We start from the raw sequence: 15,488 nt of genomic DNA on the forward strand, positions 1-15,488 counted from the left end.
TACTTCATATAGCGAAGCGCGGTGGGATCTTACCTATTTTACCATTATTGGGAGTTCTCGGTTCGTTGGCTGGCGGAGCAGCGGGAATCGCGAAGGCGGTGAACGATAGCAAGGCGGCGCAACGTCAGCTCGAAGGAAATGCAGCGTCATAATCGCGCCATGGAAGGTCACGGTCTTTATCTCGCTCCATACAAGCGCGGACGAGGGTTCTCAACAGCGGCTAAAGAAAAAAAAACGTCAAAATAACGATAAAAATGCTTGCCGGTGTAACAATCAATGTACAATTGGAACAACTTGCAAGACGTATGCGTATACAGTTTTTTAGAGGCGTTTTCATGCGCAATAATTTACCGATAAACGGTGTACGGCAAAATGAGAGCGGTATTGTCAATTTGGATGACTTCGATGGTTCCGGTACTCATTGGGTTGCGTATGCAAAGAGGGGAGATCGTGTAGTATATTTCGATAGTTTTGGAAATCTTCGACCGACCAAGGAATTAGTGCGATATTTTGGACAGAACGTTGCAAATACAGAATACAATCACACGGCCTATCAAAATTATAATCAATGTATTTGTGGACAATTGTGTCTTCGATTTCTTCAAACGGTCGATGATCGATATGAATTTAAAGCCTGACAATTCACCGTCGCGACTCAGTATTCGTTCGACAGTTTTCCAACATGTCACTCACGCTTACGTTGACCGACAAGAGTAGCGTTCTTGCTGTAAGCTACTTTCCGACTATAGATTTAAACGATGGCGATTACGAGCTTAGTTTAACGGAGTTTGAAACTTATCATACGATATCGAACGTGAATTCTTGGAATAATAAATTTTATTTTGATAACGACAAAAAGGAAATTACGATTCCCGAGGGATCGTACGAATTACACGCTATAAACGAATATCTCCGACGTGCAATTTTACGACATCGACGCGTAGTTGATTCCAACGATATTGTTGATGGCGAAGAACACGATGAATATCCAATAATGCTTCGCGCTAATCATAATACGCTAAAGAGTGAAATCAAATGTGTCTATAGAATAAATTTTAGTAAACCGGACAACGTTGGATCGTTATTGGGATTCTTGTCGAATCGTATATTACAACCTCGGAAATGGCACGAATCGGATGTACCGATAAATATTATTAGCGTAAATATTATTCGTATAGAATGCAGCGTAACCACTGGCGCGTACAGCAATGACAAGCGCGTACACACGATACATGAATTTTCACCGAGCGTACCGCCAGGATATAAGATATCGGAAACGCCAGCACAGATCATTTATCTACCGATCGTCGCACGGAGCATTACTGATTTAACGATACGCATTGTTGATCAAGAAGGACATTTGCTCGATTTTCGAGGAGAGGAAATTACCGTAAGTTTGCATATACGGCGGTAGCAAAAACAAAGCGTTTTGACAAATGAAATGCTTGTGTTGAACGAAAGCACGGAGCACGCGAGAGACAATATCTTTACGAGGGACAATCTTTTTGCGAGAAGGTGAGTGACTGCGGTATCAGGTGACAATAATCAGATATCTGGTTACGTTAAAAAGAGGCTCAGCTCGTTGAACCGCGAGTTTTTAAAATCATTGGGATTTGTCGTACGAAATACTTGAACAATATGATTGACATCTTGAATATCGGAGGTGAGCCGATCTTTGACGATCGTATCGTCAAGATTGAGATTCATATGTACAATCCATACGCCAACACAATGCTTGCATATAGCAACGAGATACGGATACCGATACAACATCAAGATTTGTACACGTTACCATGTGAAAGTTTTCTATACGTCGAGGGAAAGTTGAGGGTGCGTAAAGTAGCTGAAGGGGCAAGAGTGGTATTGGGAAACAATTGTGTCGCGTTTATGTTTGATGAACTTCGATATGAACTCGACGGTGTGGAGATTGACCGCAACAGAAACGTTGGAATAACTTCCACGATTAAAAACTATGTCTCTCTAACAGCCGAGAGGGGTAAAATCTTGGAGAATGCTGCGTAGAACATATCGCATAATGCTGTTGAAGCTTACTTTAACCTTTGCGTGCCGCTAAACATACTACTGGGTTTTTTCGAAGATTATAAGCGAGTTAAGATTAACGCTCGTCACGAATTAATTCTGATACGTTCGCGCAACGACAACAATTGCATATTTGGACATTCCGCAATGAGGTTTCAGTCGATTGTAGAAGTCGTTCAATGTCCCACGTTTCTGCATCAGCGATTTCCACGTTTCAAAAGGCAATATTATTTGGTTGCCCCGATTATCGCCGAAAAATGTCAAAATATATAAAGATTAAGATTTTGACGATCGACAGCAGTCGTACATCATTCTTGCAATCGTACAGTAATATTATCAGCATGACCGCGCCAATGTTTGTGGATCTGCAAGGATTCATTATCGGGTGAAACTTTATCGTGAAGGAAGTAGCGATACTGAGAAACGGATTTGCTCTCTCTCATTACTTTTTTGCAAGTACCGTACCATGGCGTGCGCTTACAAAATCTGAGAGATGTCAAGCTTCATGGCTAATCGGACATCACCATGGACTTCAATGGGAGGATGGAAACGTTCCATACAGCTTCACTAGGCGTTTGATTACGAGAGCTGTGATGGGTGCGACGGAAGAAGAAGATGGAGCATCTCCTATCGTGTATGTTAAAGGACACGAAAAACGAGAATGGCTGGCCGATATACTTGACGATGATGCAAGAAACGACGTTATTATTGAGACCTTGAATGCGGACTCTGAAGATATCACTTTGTTAAATAAGCTAGATGTTACTAATACTATGCGCTATGAAAAACACTTAAAAAATTGCGCTTTACAAAATGTATTTAAAATATTCAATTGGTGGACGAATCATCATAAAGATTCACCCAAACATTATTTAGAATAAACTATTGTTAAAATATATTTTTATTCTATTTTGTTCTTCCCTTTTCCTCTTTCTCATCCCAGTATGCGAGTATTAAATTTCAGTACGTGACAGTAGATAGCGGCGTCAACCACCTTAATATAGATGTTACATTTCAGTACATGGGCATAGACTTTAAATATTTGAATGGTGTATAAATAATTGTCTTGTCGTTCAAAGCCGTTCGTTAGCCGTTTGATAGCTGTTCATAGACGTTCGATAGCCGTTCAATAGCTGTTTGATAGCCGTTCAAGATCCGTTCGGTAGCCGTTCAAAGCCGTTCGATAGCCGTTCAAAGCCGTTCGATAGCCGTTCGATAGCCGTTCAGTAGTCGTTCATAGCCGTTCGATAGGGATCGGTGCACTTGGACACAGTGCATTCGGACACAATAATTTTGGACACAGTAGCTTTTGGACACAGAAGAATATTCATTTGGACACCGTTCAGTAGCACACCGGTCAGTTGCACGCCGTTCAGTTGCACACCGTTCAGTTGCACACATAAAAATGCACACCGTTCAGTTGCACACCACTCAGTTGCACACCGATCAGTTGCACACCGTTCAGTTGCACACCGTTCAATTGCACATCGCTCAGTTGCACACCGCTCAGTTGCATACCGCTCAGTTGCACACCGCTCAGTTGCACACCGTTCAGTTGCACACCGTTAATTTGCCCACCGTAGATGTAAATCGAGGTCCACCTTGCCTACCGGCGGGATGGGTGCAGAAGGGGGGCCGACGGCCCCCCTTGCACCCCCGTGTGTGTGTGCAACTGAGCGGTGTGCAATTGAGCGGTGTGCAACTGAACGGTGTGCATTTTTATGTGTCCAACTGAACGGTGTGCATTTGAGCGGTGTGCAACTGAACGGTGTACAACTAAACGGTGTGCAACTGAACGGTGTGCAACTGACCGGTGTGCTACTGAGTGGTGTGCAACTGAACGGTGTGCATTTTTATGTGTCCAACTGAACGGTGTGCAACTGAACGGCGTGCAACTGACCGGTGTGCTACTGAACGGTGTCCAAATGAATTTTCTTCTGTGTCCAAAATTATTGTGTCCAAATGCACTGTGTCCAATTGAACCGTGTGCAAAGTTTTGTGTCCATTTGCAACATGTCCATTTGCACCGTGTCCAATTGTACTGTGTCCAAGTGAAGGCCACTCGTTCGATAGCAGTTCAAAACCGTTTAAAGCCGTTCGATAGCCGTTCGATAGCCGTTCAATAGTCTTTCATAGCCGTTCAATAGTCGTTCATAGCCGTTCAAAGCGGTTCAATAGCCGTTCGATAGCAGTTTAATAGTCGTTCATAGCCGTTCAAAACCGTTCAAAGCTGTTCGATAGTGGTTTACATTTTATAATACATTCATATTTAAAAGACTTTTAGATAATTGTCTGCGGGAACGTGCTTAATTTGTCTTCTTATCAAGTGCAGAAAGTAAGCGTTCTTTGTAAGTGATACATCCCCTACTCTAAATGTTTAATGGAGACAATGTTCATCCCATTATGTCCGTCACAAAGTGTCTGACAACCAGTGAAGTACGTTTAGTGTATACAAATGTTTCGCCTTAATCTGGTAAGTAGTGTTCAGTATTTTCATATGTGACATTATGTGTGATGTATATTACATAATAATATATTTCAGTTTGTGCAAATAAACGGTATCCATCGCCGATACATGCGGTGGGTGCGCGGAAACTTACGTTGGGCACACGCAAGCTTGTGGGGCGACACCCGCGAAGCCCGCGAGTGGGCGAACGTGCACCCATCGCAATACGACGACATTTTTTATTTGAGACCGCTTTTTGACCTGGAGCCATACGAAAAGAAAGAAGATTGGGAGCCGGAGGAAGAGGTGTTAGAGGAGGAGGATGAAAATTGGGAGGAGGAGAAGGAGAAATGGGAGGAAGATTGGGAGGAAGAACTTGCGGCTCCAGGAGGATAATGTAAGTATATGTATCCATTTTAAAAAATTTTATATTATTTGAATTAGTATACTAACAAGACTTGAATTTTTCTGTTTCAGATGGTCACCTTCAAATTACACGCACACACACACACACATTTATATTAAATAAATATTTTTATATTAATTAAATATTATATATAAAAAATGTCAATTATTTCTGCGCCTTTTTCTTTCCTTCTCCTACTCATGCATACCTCTCTCTCTCTCTCTCTCCCTCCCCCAAGTGCATGCGAACGCCATCCTTCTCCCACACGCATACAATATCTTCGCGCCATCCTTTTCCCACCTGCATGCAAACGCTATCCCTCTCCCACACATTGCGTACGCTTCGCGCTATCCTTCTCCCACATGCATGCGTACGTCTCGCGCTATCCTTCTCCCACACATTGCGGACGCCTCGCGTTATCTCTCTCACACCTACTCGCATGCATTCCCTCTTCCCCGCGGACCCCTCGCCTACCGAATTCGCCGCGGTCCCCCTCCCCCTCTCCACGGACCCCTCACCCACCGGTTAGGACGCGGTTCCCCTCCTCCCTCTCCGCGGACCCCTCGCACATCGGTTAGGATGCGATTACCCCGCGTGACGTCATACCACCACGCCGGTTTCCCCTCGCCCCTGTTGTGCCTCTAGCCGCTAAGGAAGAGGTCTTTAGGAATTTATACGCCCAAAGAATTAAGATCCACGCTCGAAATAAGACACTTCCGGACGTTAGGTATAAATTGATATATTTCACAGATTCTTGTACACTTTCACTTAGTCGCGATTATAATAGTCGGGCGCGATACGTACGGTATATCGATACTGTAGTTTTCCTTCGATATGCATCACGTCGCTAAAATCCTTGCAGATTTCCATTATCATTTTCTTTTCTTCTTTATTTAAATGTTGTGTACGTAATAATCGTAATACTTTTTCACTACGCGGGATTACTTCCTCTTTATTTGGCGTTCGTATTACGTTAATTTCTTCTGTTTCACTTCGTTCGATTTCCTCTACACTTACTTGCGGCATTAACATTTCGATTATGTTATCCGTTGTATTTAGAATGCTTGCTGCACATAGGTAATTTGTAGGTTCTACTAGGCAATTAACTATAAATGTTCCTGGTATTGTTTCTTCTGCCTTTATCACGCCTATCGTGTTCTTATCAGTAGCGACCTGTATTATTGTTTCGCTACGTGGTTTTAACGTCATTTTTAGATAGGGTAAAGCTTTAAGATATGCTGTCCTACCTTTAATTGTTTTGTTTTATAATTGCAAGTGGCTTGATGTTTTCGTAGGAAATCAACGCCTAGTATTCCGTCATATTCTATCGGAAAGTCATCCTTAACAACGTACATAGTATGCTTGATTCGGCGCTTTTCCAGAGTTATTGTCGCCTTAAATTTTCCAATTGTACATATTTTATGTCCCGTTACGCCGGTGAGCGTTATCTTTTCTTCTTTTATTAACGTTTCGCCTTTTAAATGTTTCACTTTAATTAGTGATATTGCAGCTCCTGTATCGAATAGCAAATTTATTTTCTCGCGTTTCGCTTCTCGCATTGGTAATGTGACAAGGTCCAATCCTATCTGTATATGCGGCGTATTTTTAAAGTGTGATACTTGATATTCAATTGCAGGTCGGTGCAATTTTCTTTCGTTCCTTTCCTCCTCATCGCTACATTGCGCGGAGTTAAATTTCTTTTTTCCTTGCTCGCTATTCTTGCGGTTTTTATTTTCCGGTCGCGAATTATATTGTTTGGTTCGGCTCGATTGATCTCTATTGGGTCGTCCGTGTAATAACCAACATTCTTCGCGATCGTGTCCGGATTTTTTGCAATAATTGCAATATTTATTTATCGTATTTACGCGGGGTTGTCTATCGGGTTTCGGCAATGAAAATCGATTCGCGTATCGGCTAGTTCGACAATCTCGACCGTAATGCCCGGTCTTTCCGCATTTTTGACATTTTACATTCGTTTGATTTTCCTGTTTATAGGTCGGTGTAAAATTGATTTTGCTTCGCGTGCCGGTCGCGGACGGTCCTTTAACCTTTTCTTCCGCGCTGGCCGCTGCTATTGCTTCTTGCAACGTAGCATATCCTCGCGATCGAACAATTGTTTTAATTTCGTCTTGCAATCCTATTTGGAAATTTTCTAAGGCTTGTTGCTGTATTATTTCCATGATTGCGCGTTTATTATCTACTGTATGATGACGTCCTTCCATCATCGATTCGTATAGCTCCATGGCTAGTTTGTCGGCTCTAAGTCCGTAAGTTCTCGCGCTTTCTCCTGGTTTTTGTTTTAGCGTGTTAAATTCAATTTGTAGATGTGTCGTACTCTTTTTACTCGCATAGCAGACCTCTAATTCATTTTTTAATGGCGCGAAATCTCGAATTTTTGGCGTTTGGAAATCTAGCATTGCTCTGCCTTTTAATTTCGTGCATAATACTGCTCCTAATAGCGTCACTTCGTCTAATGGGTCGATATGTTCTACTGAATATGTAGTTGCACTTAGAAATTCTTGTAATTTATTTGGCGATCCGTCGAATTCCGGAATCATTCCGCGAGCCTCTGTTAATGGTAAAAATCCGCGTCCTCTTCGATGTCGTACATCTTCGGGTGTGGACTCGTACGCGGTCTCGGTTCTTTCTCACAGCGGAGTTCTATGCTCATTGTTTTGTCGGGGTTGCGGTCTTCTCATTCTTAAATCGTATATCTCGGCATGCATACTTCTAATTTCCCGTCTCATTTCCTCTCTCATTTTCCGCAATATTTCCTTAAGGTCGTCGACTGCTTGAGCTTGCGCATTTGATTGTGTCGCGTTTCTATCTGCTTCTTCTTGTAATCGCTTAATTCCCTCATCGATGTCTTCCGATGTGATGGGTTGCAATGCGAAAGCGTTTGAGTTATACATGTTTCGAGTACGATAGATTTCGTCGGGGTCAAAGATACTTGAATCGTATGACCCGTTCGGTCGTCGGGCGTCGATCGTCGCGTGCCGTTGAAATAGGTCGGTGCGCCTTCTCAGGTTCCGCTTATTGTTGTCGCCGCGATGTACCGGGTGACTCGAAGTTCCTGATGGACTTCCTTTTCCTCGGTTGTAGTTGTTGACCGTTTGACGGATTTTCCTTTGCTGTCTCTCGTTCTGTCGATTCCACGGAATTTTTCTTCCTCGTGGATATGGACTTTTGCCGGTGTCAATCTTATTAGAGATGGCGTATCCCACCGCTGCCACCAATTAATGTTGTGCATCTAGCCACTAAGGAAGAGGTCTTTGATTGAGCTAGCGTCGGTGCATCTCGCGCTCAATGGGAGGGTCCCGTTAGCGCTCGGTGCGATAGCCCACATCCCGATAGCACATAAAAAATTTAACGTAATTCTCGATAGCCCACATCTCTTTTGCACACGTCCCGATAGCGCACAAAGTAAATGGCGCATCATCTCGATAGCGCACAAAGTAAATTGCGCATTATCCCGATAGCGTACAAAGTAAAACGCGCATTATCCCAATAGCACACAATAAAAAAACACATTGTCCCGATAGCGCACATTATTTTAATTCCTTTTTCTCGATAGCCCACGTCCCGATAGCGCACGTCGCCGTGTGCTAACGGAACGTGTGCTAAAGAGAAAATAAGCGTTTCTTTCCCGATAGCGCACATCTTCGTGTCCTAACGAGAAAATATGCGTTTCTTTTCCCGATAGCGCACGTCGCCGTGTGCTAACGGGACGTGTGCTAAAGAAAAAATATGCGTTTCTTTTCTCGATAGCGCACGTCGCTGTGTGCTAAAGAAAAAATATGCGTTTCTTTTCCCGATAGCGCACGTCGCCGTGTGCTATTGGGACGTGTGCTAAAGAGAAAATATGCGTTCCTTTTCCCGATAGCGCTCGTCGCCGTGTGCTATTGGGACATATGCTAAAGAAAAAATATGCGTTTCTTTTCCCGAAAGCGCACGTCGCCGTGTGCTATTGGGACGTGTGCTAAAGAGAAAATATGCGTTTCTTTTCCCGTTAGCGCACATCTTCGTGTGCTAACGAATAAATATGCGATTCTTTTCTCGATAGCGCACGTTGCCGTGTGCTATTGGGACGTGTGCTAAAAAGAAAATATGCGTTTCTTTTCCCGATAGCGCACGTCGCCGTGTGCTAACGGGACGTGTGCTAAAGAGAAAATATGCGTTTCTTTTCCCGATAGCGCACGTCGCCGTGTGCTAACGGAACGTGTGCTAAAGAGAAAATAAGCGTTTCTTTCCCGATAGCGCACATCTTCGTGTGCTAACGAGAAAATATGCGTTTTTTTTCCAGATAGCGCACGTCGCCGTGAGCTAAAGATAAAATATGCGTTTCTTTTCCCGATAGCGCATATCATCGTGTGTTATTGGGATGTTTTTTCCAACACATTAATTGATTTTAATCAGTTTTTTTTTGTTATTTCTATACAACTTATATACCTTAGGATCCTCTGATCTAAATCGTATCGTGAGATACTTTATTCTATCATTTGGGAAAAATATGCGTCTGTGCTGTGAATATATGTGAATATTGCACGTATGCTGTCTGTTTTTGTCCACGACCACGAGAATGTGCCAACACATTCACTCGTCTAGATGAAGTTTCACCAATTGCTGCATTTTCTAGAAGCACATTGCAACGTTAATTTGATGAAATGTTTTTATTATAATTTCAAATTACTAATAGAACTTTAATTTTTTAATACTTCAAACTCTTCTTTATCTAAAAGTTTTATTAATACCCACTTTTCTGTAGTTTAACAAAATGTTCCAAATTTATATCATCGTTATTATTACTGTCTGCAAAACAGAAAAATGTTTAATTCATTATAAATAAACATAATATTTTGTTTTAAACTTTTTTAAAAATATTCAATAAACATAACGTATTTTTTGAAAAATATACATATTACAAAAAATATAGTACATGTATTTCTTTGTAAAAAAAATTAAATTTTGTTAAGAACATAACAAATTTTTTTTAATGACAATTTATACAATTTATCACGTTCACAAAGACAAAAAAATTTGCGTATTATGGAAATTCAGGAAGATCATATTACTGGCTTATGTCGCGATGCATGTTCTAATGGACCCTTGACTTTCTCTTCCGCATTGGCTCCTGCGATTGCCTCTTGAAGCGTTGAGTAATGCTGTGCTCGCACCACCAATTTGATATCGTCGTGGAGACCTATTTGGAAATTTTGCAGAGCTTGCTGTTGTATAGTTTCAAGTATAATGCGTTTTCGTTCGCTGCCGTAATCTTGGCCTTCGATCATGGATTCATATAATTCCATGGCCAAATTGTCGGCGCGAAGCCCGTATGCTCTGGCGTTCTCGCCGGCTTTTTGTTTTAAGGAGTTAAATTCAATTTGCAAGTGAGTAATGCTCTTCTTGCTTAAATAGCAGATTTCGAATTCTCTTTTAAACTGTCCGAAATTGTTTATATTTCGCGTTTCAAAGTCTACCATAGCTTTTTCCTTAGCTTCGTGCAAAGTATTGCTTCTAATAATGTTTTTTCATCTGCGGGATTAATATTTTTTATCGCGTATGAACATGCGCTTAAAAATTCTTTAAGTTTAGCTTGTGAATTTCCGTCAAATTCCGGAATCATATCTCTTGCTTCTTTTAATCGTAAATGACCGTTTAAAGGTGCCGATTGATTTCGAACATCGTTAAGTGTTCGTCCGTATGTGACATCAAGATTAGTGTCATTCGGTATCGTTCGCGTTCTATTTAAATCTTCCTGATTTGCGCGTAGATCGTGTATTTGCTCGTGTAATTCTCTTATTTCTTCTCGCATTTCTCGAACGGTTTGCATGATTTCGATTATCAGTGCATTGCTCGGATTTTCGAGTGGACGTCCGGCGTCTTCATAATCCGCGGCGGCGTTATTTCTAGCCTGTGCTCGCAAGTGTTCTATTTCTCTATCAACGTCGTCGGGGGGGACAGTTGACGGTAATGGATTACGTTGCATGTTTTCTTCGTTATTTGCTTCGAAGATGCTACTATCGTATGATACGGGAGAGTAATTTCTCCTAACGGCAACACGTTCATCAAGTCCGTCTACTTCTATTATGTTATTATTATTATTAGGAGGGAGTGTGTTTTCCGCTGCTTGATTTATTTCTAACTCGCGAGATCCTAACTCGGGTGAATTCTCGCCTGAAAAATGGTTATATAAATTTCTCCGTACGTTATCGCGAATGTCGCGGGCCGCTCCTTCGATTACTTGTACGGGGGTTACCAAGCCGAATCTATTTGCTAGTCGCGCTGGTACGCTTAAAAATCGCGGTCGGTGGAACGCAACTCTTTTCGGTTGTGCCGACATTCACGCTATTTTATTGTACAATTTTTTGACTTACAGTATAACGATGATACGCATTCTTCTTTCGCTTCAAAATATTTTCACATATTTTGTAATACGATTATTCTGCTGTAATAATTCAAAGCAATGTATTTGTACAAAAATAATTAAAATAATATGTAAAATTACAATTTTCTATTATATTTTGTTTCTAAAATTCCATTGGTAAATCTAATATTTTTATATCAGATTAAATTAGTAAAATGAAAGATATAAATTTTATATTAAATTATAATTACCTAAAAATATCCATATATTTGAATGTGGTTTTCGAAGTTTCTGTGCAGCTATATTGTTGAAACTTTCTACAGCATTGTTTGTTCTTACAGGACAACCAAAAGTGCTAACTTTCTCTGCTATTGGTAACCACGTATCAGTCATATATTTTAAGAACTTTATTATATTAGGATATTGAAAAGATATAGAATTAGCAATATCTTGCATAATTATATAGGCGTTTGGAAATAAATTAGCCGGTAATAAAGGTATGTTCATTGCAATGCTTAGTAAGTCTGTTGGAGCTTGCGTTAGACCTAAATTACGCCATTTGCGCAGAATAGCCTATATTACAAATAGATATAATTTTAAAAATCTGTTTTATCTATACATAAGGCATTGCAATTGCAACATAATTTATTTATTATTAAGAATATTAATATAAAATATACCTGGTTGAAATGAAACCAACAGCCATGAATTTTCGATTGAGGAAAATTTTCATTCATTGATGAGATTGCTGCTGCTTTTTTAATCTGACATAATAAAATGTAGATTTTTTTGAAAATCAGGAGCTAATTCTTTAATCTTCTTCCAAATAGCATTATACATTGATTTAGTACGTTTTTCGCATAAAACATATACTGCAGCAATGTTCTAAAAAAATATATATTATTATCGCATAAATCTGTGATAAAAAGTAAATAATTAGAAATATTTCTTTCAATATGCTCAACTTACTGTTTCCATGTATCGAATATGTATAGTATACATTTGTGCAACATGTGGAAATCGTGGAACAGCCTACAAAGTAATAATATATAATTAATAATATATCTATATAATTAAAGATATATATGTATATGTAGATATATTATATACATATAGATGTATAGATGTGTGCAAGAACGATGCTTACAGAAAATGTTCCATCCACATATATCTCTGTAGATGCTGCTAATGCAACTAATAAAATATCAGTACTAAAAATAATAGCTATTTCGTTATTAGTAGATATGGCATATCCTTTATATATTTCTTTTACTGCCTCATAATTTAGCAAACTATCTTTTAATTCCTCCATAGAATTCGGTATAGGAGGAAAACAGCTATTTCTTATTCGATGCAGAATTGTTCTCATAGATGAATATGTGATGCATGAACCCACAAGTGGATTACTGTAAATAAAAATGTATATTACTTATATAGCTCTTAACTACTTACCATAATAAAAATGTTACCTTCGACAAACAAAGTCAAATATTTCTTTTGGTTTCAAATCAGTTTCTTTTGACATATCTTTCATATATCTTCTTTTAATTTGATAATATCAGTAAGCTGAGGATTATGATAATGATTATGTGAATGTTTGATAATAAAATTATCATTATTCTTGATTAAACAAGCTGTGCATTTGGTCAATTTTCGATTAGCACAACGTAAAACATTATTACGCTTATCTAAATGGTATGTATAACCTTCATATATATATTTAATAGTTCCCTCTTTTTTTCCGTTTACAATTTCCATCTATAAAATAAAATATTAAAATCTACTCAAATATAATATATACAATAACATATTCAAAGTTAGAGTTATTAAGATTTGCTATTTTTTCATTATAGTGTGGAATTGGACAGATAATATGCTGGACAGAATAATTTCTTGCATAAAAATAAATTGAAGAAGTAGAATAAAATTGTCTCAAACATATTGGATACTTGTATATTTATAATCAAATATGCATAAACTTATTTAATTGGTAACTAAATAAATGAATTTAACAATTATTTTACTTAACTCACCAACAATGTCGAAGAAACTAACTAACATCAAAATTATTTTAAGTAAGTTTTTAGTAAGTAAAAGCTGTCAATAATTAAAAAATTTATATGATAAAAATATAAAAATTTATAGATATTCCTAGTAAGCAATTTGATAACAAATTGTTGCCAAACTGGCATCAAATTCGTTCAAAACTTGGTAACAAATCCAGTGCCATCTGTGTCCGCATTAAGCTTGTGTTTTGGTGACAAAGCTTACTGACATAACCTGACAGCAAATTGATGGCAAAAACCGAGCAAAGCTTGACATGATATGACGTCAAATTGGTGGCAAAAATCAAGCAAGATCTGCGCAGGACAATCTGATAGCAGATTGTCAGCAAAAACCGAACAAATTCTGCAGCTTTTGGCCATTCATATAAAATAGTATATTTAAATGGATTTAAAGTCTCAACCCTAAGTATATGTAGATATATTATATACATATAGATGTATAGATGTGTGCAAGAACGATGCTTACAGAAAATGTTCCATCCACATATATCTCTGTAGATGCTGCTAATGCAACTAATAAAATATCAGTACTAAAAATAATAGCTATTTCGTTATTAGTAGATATGGCATATCCTTTATATATTTCTTTTACTGCCTCATAATTTAGCAAACTATCTTTTAATTCCTCCATAGAATTCGGTATAGGAGGAAAACAGCTATTTCTTATTCGATGCAGAATTGTTCTCATAGATGAATATGTGATGCATGAACCCACAAGTGGATTACTGTAAATAAAAATGTATATTACTTATATAGCTCTTAATTACTTACCATAATAAAAATGTTACCTTCGACAAACAAAGTCAAATATTTCTTTCGGTTTCAAATCAGTTTCTTTTGACATATCTTTCATATCTTCTTTTAATTTGATAATATCAATAAGCTGAGGATTATGATAATGATTATGTGAATGTTTGATAATAAAATTATCATTATTCTTGATTAAACAAGCTGTGCATTTGGTCAATTTTCGATTAGCACAACGTAAAACATTATTACGCTTATCTAAATGGTATGTATAACCTTCATATATATATTTAATAGTTCCCTCTTTTTTTCCGTTTACAATTTCCATCTATAAAATAAAATATTAAAATCTACTCAAATATAATATATACAATAACATATTCAAAGTTAGAGTTATTAAGATTTGCTATTTTTTCATTATAGTGTGGAATTGGACAGATAATATGCTGGACAGAATAATTTCTTGCATAAAAATAAATTGAAGAAGTAGAATAAAATTGTCTCAAACATATTGGATACTTGTATATTTATAATCAAATATGCATAAACTTATTTAATTGGTAACTAAATAAATGAATTTAACAATTATTTTACTTAACTCACCAACAATGTCGAAGAAACTAACTAACATCAAAATTATTTTAAGTAAGTTTTTAGTAAGTAAAAGCTGTCAATAATTAAAAAATTTATATGATAAAAATATAAAAATTTATGGATATTGATTGAACTCACTAATATTACACAATATACTTAGGGTGTTTTCCAGCAAGTTACACAGATGACACAGTGTAACACACAGTATCATATTGGCTAAAATTCTTTATATGATCAAATAAAGAATTTTAAATTTCTTTATTTGCTAGACAATCAAATGTGATATTGTGTATTACACTGTGTCATCTGAGTAACATGCTGGAAAACACCCTTAATTATTTTTCGCGTTTTCAAAAAAATAATACGTATAAATGTCATTGTGTATTTCTCAATAAGAGTAGAATAAATTGTGTCATGTTTACTCACTATATAACTTTGTAATTAATTCATTACATAGTATGCGGATGAACGTGATCGATGATTGCGATTTATAAGAGTAATCCTAACCTATAAAAGCCTTTCTTTAGAAAAAGCTTTTTAAATACAATATAGAATTTTCTCTTGCAGCAACTGGTAAAAAGATAGAGTAGTATTCGATGTAAAAAACGCGCACATATACATGTACAAAAACAGACAGCATACGTGCAATATTCACATATATTCACAGCACAGACGCATATTTTTCCCAAATGATAGAATAAAGTATCTCACGATACGATTTAGATCAGAGGATCCTAAGGTATATAAGTTGTATAGAAATAACAAAAAAAAACTGATTAATATCAATTAATGTGTTGGAAAAAACATCCCAATAACACACGATGA

General features: G+C 37.8%; 1 protein-coding gene across 6 annotated transcripts; it reads right to left on the reverse strand.

The window, feature by feature from the left end:
- Positions 1-11,500: 11,500 nt before the first annotated feature.
- On the reverse strand, positions 11,501-15,217 carry LOC115239591. Of its 6 annotated transcripts, none has more exons than XM_029814186.1 (6): positions 15,090-15,217; positions 14,111-14,397; positions 13,789-14,047; positions 12,226-12,288; positions 11,937-12,141; positions 11,501-11,829 (listed from the first exon to the last, which is right to left on the reverse strand). In XM_029814186.1, the coding sequence occupies exons 2-5, from the start codon at positions 14,395-14,397 to the stop codon at positions 12,016-12,018; spliced, it is 735 nt and encodes a 244-aa protein (XP_029670046.1). In that variant the 5' UTR covers positions 15,090-15,217; the 3' UTR covers positions 11,501-11,829; positions 11,937-12,015. The 6 variants fall into 6 exon arrangements, with proteins under 6 accessions (XP_029670046.1, XP_029670047.1, XP_029670050.1 ...); XM_029814187.1 differs by lacking the exon at positions 15,090-15,217 and adding an exon at positions 14,673-14,696; XM_029814189.1 differs by having other exon boundaries at positions 11,502-11,621.
- Between the last annotated feature and the right edge of the window lie 271 nt (positions 15,218-15,488).

This window comes from Formica exsecta, unplaced genomic scaffold (genome assembly GCF_003651465.1).
Source record: "Formica exsecta isolate Colony F162 unplaced genomic scaffold, ASM365146v1 scaffold39, whole genome shotgun sequence".
In the NCBI taxonomy this organism is placed as follows: domain Eukaryota; kingdom Metazoa; phylum Arthropoda; class Insecta; order Hymenoptera; family Formicidae; genus Formica; species Formica exsecta.

Excerpts from the sequence above, each read along its gene's own strand:
- LOC115239591 (XM_029814186.1), bottom strand. The coding sequence starts at position 14,397 with ATGGAAATTGTAAACGGAAAAAAAGAGGGAACTATTAAATATATATAT. Across the intron at positions 12,289-13,788 it reads ATGTGGATGGAACATTTTCT|GCTGTTCCACGATTTCCACA; the intron begins GTAAGCATCGTT and ends ATTACTTTGTAG. Across the intron at positions 12,142-12,225 it reads ATATTCGATACATGGAAACA|AACATTGCTGCAGTATATGT; the intron begins GTAAGTTGAGCA and ends ATATTTTTTTAG.